The sequence below is a fragment of the Filicampus tigris genome, chromosome 11 (assembly GCF_054856515.1).
Source record: "Filicampus tigris isolate MCC_2025a chromosome 11, RoL_Ftig_1.0, whole genome shotgun sequence".
In the NCBI taxonomy this organism is placed as follows: domain Eukaryota; kingdom Metazoa; phylum Chordata; class Actinopteri; order Syngnathiformes; family Syngnathidae; genus Filicampus; species Filicampus tigris.
The window spans coordinates 24,782,790-24,789,676 of record NC_141227.1 but is presented as its reverse complement, the minus strand read 5'-3'; the positions used below and the strand labels follow the sequence as shown (position 1 = coordinate 24,789,676).

General features: G+C 49.9%; 2 protein-coding genes across 2 annotated transcripts; one reads left to right on the top strand and one right to left on the bottom strand.

Annotated features, from left to right (window-relative positions):
• Nucleotides 1-174: 174 nt before the first annotated feature.
• LOC147140295 (uncharacterized) lies at nucleotides 175-1,204 on the top strand. Its single transcript, XM_086044411.1, has 2 exons — nucleotides 175-457; nucleotides 649-1,204. The coding sequence occupies exons 1-2, from the start codon at nucleotides 251-253 to the stop codon at nucleotides 856-858; spliced, it is 417 nt and encodes a 138-aa protein (XP_085900537.1). The 5' UTR covers nucleotides 175-250; the 3' UTR covers nucleotides 859-1,204.
• On the bottom strand, nucleotides 822-6,154 carry LOC147140294 (uncharacterized). Its single transcript, XM_086044406.1, has 9 exons — nucleotides 6,122-6,154; nucleotides 5,872-6,057; nucleotides 5,137-5,268; nucleotides 4,965-5,072; nucleotides 4,240-4,338; nucleotides 4,047-4,145; nucleotides 3,337-3,435; nucleotides 2,579-2,677; nucleotides 822-2,297 (listed from the first exon to the last, which is right to left on the bottom strand). The coding sequence occupies exons 1-9, from the start codon at nucleotides 6,146-6,148 to the stop codon at nucleotides 2,190-2,192; spliced, it is 957 nt and encodes a 318-aa protein (XP_085900532.1). The 5' UTR covers nucleotides 6,149-6,154; the 3' UTR covers nucleotides 822-2,189.
• Between the last annotated feature and the right edge of the window lie 733 nt (nucleotides 6,155-6,887).

Genomic DNA, 6,887 nt, shown 5'->3' with positions numbered 1-6,887 from the left:
AACGCAACGCTTTTGTTTTTGCTCCCATTTTTTATGAGATCAAAGGTCTGAAACTTTTTCCACAAACACAGTATCACCATTTCTCTCAAATATTGTTCACAAGCCAGTTTAAATCTGTGATAGTGAGCAATCCATCCCGCCTCACAGGTGTGCCATATCAAGATGCTGACCATGATTAGTGCACATGTGTGCCTTAGAGTGCCCACAATAAAAGGCCACTCTGAAAGATGCAGTTTTATCACACAGCACAATGCCACAGATGTCGCAAGATTTGAGGGAGGGTGCGATTGGCATGCTGGAAGCAGATGGTGTTTCTTCTTCTTCTTTTTGGGGGGGATTTCAGTCCAAGTTGGCCGCCAACGTTCCAGGGATCATCTCCATGCTCTTCTTCTATGCGCTGGTCCTTACCATTGGCATCTGGGCGTCAGTCAAGTCCAGGAGGGAGAAGCGCAAGCGGGTGAGTGGCGCACCAGTGACTTTGCGGTCCGGCAGGCCTCGGAGCGCGAGCTGCAGCTGGCCATCCGGTCGACGGTGGTGGTGGCGGCGGCAGTGGGCGTGGCGGGGACGGCGCTCACCCGCCTGAAGACCAGCGTCATCCTCTTCTGGTTCGCGGGGGCAGAGATTGCCGACAATGTGCTTTTCCCGCAGCTGCTCTGCGCCGTCTTCTTCGCCGGCAGCATTGCGGGGCAGGCCATGCGCGCGCTGAGCGGCGAGCCTCTACTGGGCCTGCCGCCCCTGCTGCGCTTCCCGGGCGGCGTCTGGGACCGCCGGACCGGCGTCTACGTGCAGCGCTTCCAGGTCAAATCAGCAAACTGGAGACGTTTGCGATGCAAACAACTTTATTGTCAACGTGCATGAACACACAGCGCCCTTTTTCAACTTCCTGTTAACCCTCATCGACTTCCTCCTAACGTCTCACATCCACCCGTCAGTCAGACATCAAGTCAAGAAAGCGTGCCGCCATTCTTCACTAGCGCGTCATCGTCGGCCTGTCGTGTCGTCATCGGGGGACGCGCGCTGTCAACGCGGTTCAAGGGTGGGCAAACGTTTGAGTTTTGTTTTTACAAGAGGCCAGCGCGTGTTCGCTCGTCCGGATACCATTTTCCTGCCTTTGTGGAAATGGGGATGTAAAACAGGCAGAAGAGTTCATTTGAGAGAATGTCATGTCATTTTCAATCCTGAAATAAAATCACCAGTGATTGCATATATCCTGTCTCACATCTGTCATCAGATCCAATCAGCGAAAAGAAGGAAAACATGCTAGCGTGGCTAACCAGGCGGCGTCGGCCCATCATGTCAACAAGGGAGACCTTTTGGCCACGTTTCCAAAAATTAAAAAAAAAATTTTTTTTTAAGTGGGATGAAAATATGTCAAATTGGTCATGTTGACCCCAGCCGTTCAATCCCAGGAATTTATATTTTTTTTCCAAATGTTTCAAACGTTAGGATCAAAGAGGGTCTGAAAATGTCTACCAGTGAATGACTTAATCAAATAATTCAAGGTCCTTTTTGTGTTCGTTCGTTCATTTGCCAAATATTGATGCAAAAATTCAAAGTCTAAAATGTTTGTCTTTAGGTAAAATAAATGGACCAACGAATTTGAATCATTACAAAATGAATAAATAAATTTTATTAAAGATTTTTTTTGTTTTTGGGGGGGGGGTACAAAAGACTAAATGAATGCAACAAATATAAATATTTGAGACGTGAGAAGAGAATGAAGCCGGCCGGCCGCACGCAGGCCAAAACGTTGCCCACCCCCGCCTGTTCACAAAACCTCCAATAAAGTCACATATCACGTGTGCGCTTCTGTCTGCACGTGCTCGATAGCCTCACAACGGTCTCACCTCCATCATTGGAATCAGATCAAACAAATAGAAAAACATGAAAACATGCTAATGCTAACTAAGGCGTCTGCCTGGGATGTCCTCATCAGGGGACGCAGGCTAGTTCCAACTTGGTTAGAACGTCAAAAGTTGTCACTGGCCGTCTGTCATCAACAAGAGCAAGAAAAGGACAACAAGAAAATTGAGGAAGCGTCGCCGACGTGAAGGAAAAATCCAAAATGTCGTCCAGCAACATTTGACCATAACGTCGCGCCGTCGCTTTTCACTTTGCGTCGACGTCGAAGTCAACGATCGGCCGCAGGGAGGAGAGCCAAACAACGCGCGGTGACGTCGTCGCCGACATCACATCCTCTTCTCGTTAAGCTCCGCCCTCTCCTCGCCGACATTGAACAGGAGGCTCTTGGCGCCGTTCTGCCACGAGTACAGCGTCTCCATCGGCGTCTTGCCGTCCTGTGGTGCGCAAGGACACGTTAGCGTCACGTGCCAGGAGACGTGGGCGTCACGTGCGAGAGGCCACGCACGCATGGCTCACACGCAAGGACACCTGCCAGGACACGCGCCACATACAAGGGCGTGCGAGGACCGACATCACATGTGAGGACAGGCGCTGAAAGACTCGTGTGTCACATATACAGGGTCATGCATGCGTCTGACACAAGGACAACTGCAACGAGGACATGACACGTGTGTGAGGACGTGCGTGCGTGCGTGAGGTGCGCGCTTGTACTGACGCAGTTTTTGACGTTGAGACTGGCGCCGTACATCATGAGCAGCTTGATCATCTTGAAGCGGTTGATCCTCACCGCGTCGTGCATGCAAGTGTCGCCGTCCTAAGGCACAAAGAGCGCCACGGTCATCGCTACGCATGGCTCCCAGCTGCAAAGGTGAGGACTGGGGGGGGCCCGCTTGGGAGCCCCACTTTTAGCCTGCACTGCAACTGAAAAGAAGCTCCCTTGGGCCCAGAATCCCGTCTCTCGACCGGCGCCTTCTCCCGGGACGAGACACGCTCGACGGGCTCATTGCAGACTCGGCTCGAGCTGATTTCCAAAATAGAACCTGGACAAAATGTACTTGGGACTAGACCTTTCTCTCGGCTCTTGACTCCAAGATTCTCCGTGAAGTGCAACAGTTGCTCTTCAGACAAGAACCCTCATCTTCTCTCGGTATTAACCTTGGAACCTTGTTTTGGGACTAGAACCTTGGCTTGGGACTTGTACGGCAGCTTGTGTCAGGACAGGACTAGAGCCTTCCTCTTTGGACTACAACTTTCTGCCGGGACCTTTGTGACGCCCGCTCTTCTCTCGGGACGAGCACCTCCTCATCGGGAAAGAACTGAGCACGGGACTGGGACTGGACGTTTGACTTGCGTGGGACTCCCTTTCTCTTGGGACAAGAACCTTCTCTTGGGGTCAGAGCCTCTCTCGGGACCGGATCCTATTCTTTGGAGCAGAGTCCCTTTGGGGGACGGGCCGGATGCGTCTGGCCTCACCCTGTCTTTGGCGTTGACGTCTGCGCCGCAGTGGATGAGGTACTCGGCACACTGGACATGTCCCGTCCTGACGGCCACGTGCAGAGGGCAACTGTGCAGCTGCGCAAGACAAAGCAAAAGTCACTTTGAGCGCAAACAAACAAACCAACAAACCGCAACGACCGCGGGCGGGAGAGCGGCCCCTTGTCGGGAGTAGCGCAAACGCAACGCCACGACCGCACGGACCTCGGATTTGTTTTGTTTGCGAGTTTGGCGGCGTCGGATTTGTTTTGTTTGCGACTTTGACGGCGTCCGAAATGCACTGCGCGCCGCGCGCGACGGAAAGGCGGAAAGGCACTTTTGTGAATGCTTTCAAACGTTGACGCGCATGCAGTCAGCCAGCTGGCTTGTGACCGGCAAATTGGCTTGGGATTGAGAGCGGGCGCCGGATTTTTCTTGTTGACAGATCACCTTTCAACCGAGCACTCTACGCTTACAGGCTTGTTGAAGCAGGACATCCAGTGTAGGATCAGGAATTTGAGGGCTGCTTCAATTGGGCTCCAAAAGCCTCCTTTGTTGTTTGCCCTATTTGTTTGTCAACATGGTTTCTGAAAAGTGCTTGTTGGAGCACCATTTCATAGCTGGCCCGCTAGCATCATTTTTGAGCATTTGCTAACCTCGCCTTGCTAGCTAAGCAAAGTCTGCGTAAAGTGAAGAGGTGAGAGGGCCACCTTGTCTCTGGCGCTGATCTTGGCGCCGCGCTGGAGGAGGAGCTGAAGGGCGGGAAGGCTCCCGCCTCTGCAGGCCCAGTGGACCGCCGTTGACTCCAGCTGACACACACACACGCACACCCACGCACACACGTAAGTCATCGGCATTCGCTTCCCACGCTGTCCCATAACTATGGATAGAAAGCAGTCTAACTTTGTCCTTCTGTTCGATGGCGGCGCCGGCGTCCAGCAACGCAGTCATGACCTCCACGTGACCTTTGAAGGAGGCCTTGTGGAGGGCGGTCCTCTGGAACTGAGCACAAACACAATGTCATCACTCGCCGGCCAGTCAGAGCAGCGAGTGGAGAAACGTCGCCGGGAAGGGCAAGGACACTTTGCCACGCTTCAAAATACCAAATAGGGCTGAAAATACACGTCATCAATACGCACATCATCAATCAAGCTATCAATTGGGTTTTTTTCATGAGTAATGTTTTTTTAATTTTTTTTATTAATCTCATCGATTGATGATGATTGAGTTCCTGGCTTGATTTGTAACGTCCGTCAGAAAATTGGCAAAAATGTTGATTGCCGTTTTCCAAAGTAGAAGCAGACGTTTGCACACGTCTTATTTAGAAAAAAAATCAAGAGAAAAAGAATCACTCAACACTTCAAACATTTGAGAGGCAGAAATTTGACCAGTGTAAAGGATTCATTGATAACTGTCAATCAGGAAATAAGAAAAATTGCACCAGAATAAAAGTTGACTTTTATTAGGGTGCAATTTTCCTTTTGTTTCGAAAGAAATTAAAGTACGTAGGCCGCATTTGTATTTAATCGAGTGATCCTTTTGTGTACCACTAGAGGGAGCCCAGGTAGCACTTTGAGAATCACGGCTGGAGTTCTTCAGCCCCTCATTTGGCAGGTGGCAAAACTCACGTGGTCAACGGCGTCAGGGTCTCCTCCCTCGTTCAGGTACTTGTGCACGACGGCCATCTTGTTGTCCACGGCGGCGGCGAGGAAGAGCGGCGTCTCCACCGTGTCGGGCTGAAAGGCATCAAGACGGCGTCAGGCCTTGCTCGGTTTGCAAAGGGGGCAAAGTTTGTCTCACCAGCATTTCGGCGGACGACGCCGACATGTTCTTGTGGACGGGCGCCTTCCTCTGGCGCCTCCTCTTCCTCAGCTGCAGGATGTTGAACAGGTCGTCCACCGTCTCCAGACGCAGACGTCCGCATTTGTCCATCTGCAACACAGCCACATTCTTATTCCATAGTCACATTTTTCACACGCTTTCTTTTGTTCAACCTTTATTTGTCACTTGCAAAGCAGACAGCAGAATATTCACAAACCAAGCAAGAAAGAAAGACATACCGAGAGCTAAGTGAATAAAGATTTGCAAAATACTGTTCGAAAATCAGATTAGCAAAAATGAGCATTACCATTAGGGTTAGCGTTATCATTAGAACGTATATCAATATTCCTTAAAATTAGCATTACATGAGCAAAGCCATTATTCGCTGTTATGTAGCATTACATTATCATGAACATAATGTTAGCATGGTATTATTATTATTATTATTAACATTAGCAACAGTCGAGCATTGGCATCAAATACTTGCTATATTGTGACATTAGCCTAGCAGGAGCAGGATTAGATGATTTGATCCGGTTTTTTTTCACTTGGCTATCAGCAATTGGCTTGGGGGGGAAGCCAATCGCTGACAGCCAAGTGAAAAAAAATCTTTCGGATGAACCGTGGACTCGTCACCAGCCAGTGCGAGGGCTGATATCGCTTGGGAAAAGTGGCGTGTTGTGACGGTGCGAGCGTGCGTGCGCACGGACTCACGTTGAGGGCCACCACGCTGACCTCGTCGTGCTCGCCGCCGCTGTCGTCTTCCGACAGGTCGCCGGAAAGCAGCTGGCAGTGTGAGCGGAGGTTGCGTCCCTCATCTCGCTTCTGCCAACTGATCGCCCTCTCGTAGTCGTACTCGTTGTCGCGGCCCTCGCTGACCTCTGACCTGTTGCCGCTCACCTGCAATTGGGGAGAAAAGTGTCACTAATGTTTAGCTCACACGGGCACTTGCGCACACACTGACCATTTCCTGGACGCTGTGCAGCATCATGTTGTGCCCGTCAGTGTGTCGTTGGTGTGATGTGTCGGCATGGCCCCGCGTTTCTCTCTTATAGCTGCCACCCAGGCAGCCCACCCACCCCCGCCCCCACCTCCACGCCCCACAACAGACACACCCAGCGCATGCCAGTCGAGGTCTGTCTCACTCTGTAACAAAATCCTCCTCTAAGCCACAAGGCATCCCATAATAAGTGTGCGCGTGTGCATGTTGATCCACCGTAGCCTCAAATGGAAGCCGAGCCACATGCTAACTTATGCTAGCTAGCGAGATGGACACAAAAGTGCCATTTCAGAACAGCCCCAAAGGCAACACCAGATTTGGAATTCAATATCGTTGCCCCCTCAAATAAGGGCCAGATTTGGACAAAAAATGATTATGTTGCCTCAAGATGCTGGCCACCTCTACTCAAATTGGTTTCATCCTTAGTTCAACAGCGCATTCACACTTGTCAAATGAAATGAGTCAACAAGAATCTCATCACATTTTGCTTCGGTTTTTCGTGTTTTCTGAATGTTTTTTTTTAAATGACCATTATCTTAGGAGGGTAATAATAATATATATACACATAGTATGTATATATATATATATATATATATATATATATATATATATATATATATATATATATGTACATATATTATATACATAATACGCATATATATTATATTAGTTGGCCTCCTAAGATAGCCTACTCTCTGTACTGCATTAGGATGCTGCTAGACCTGTAAAA

Bases quoted from the DNA above. Each gene is read 5' to 3' on its own strand.
- LOC147140295 (XM_086044411.1), top strand. From the start codon at position 251: ATGCCACAGATGTCGCAAGATTTGAGGGAGGGTGCGATTGGCATGCTG. The intron at 458-648 runs GTGAGTGGCGCA...CTTTTCCCGCAG, and splicing joins GGAGGGAGAAGCGCAAGCGG to CTGCTCTGCGCCGTCTTCTT.
- LOC147140294 (XM_086044406.1), bottom strand. From the start codon at position 6,148: ATGATGCTGCACAGCGTCCAGGAAATG. The intron at 4,339-4,964 runs GTGAGTTTTGCC...GTTTGTGCTCAG, and splicing joins ACCCTGACGCCGTTGACCAC to TTCCAGAGGACCGCCCTCCA. The intron at 2,298-2,578 runs GTCAGTACAAGC...TGCGCACCACAG, and splicing joins GTCTCAACGTCAAAAACTGC to GACGGCAAGACGCCGATGGA.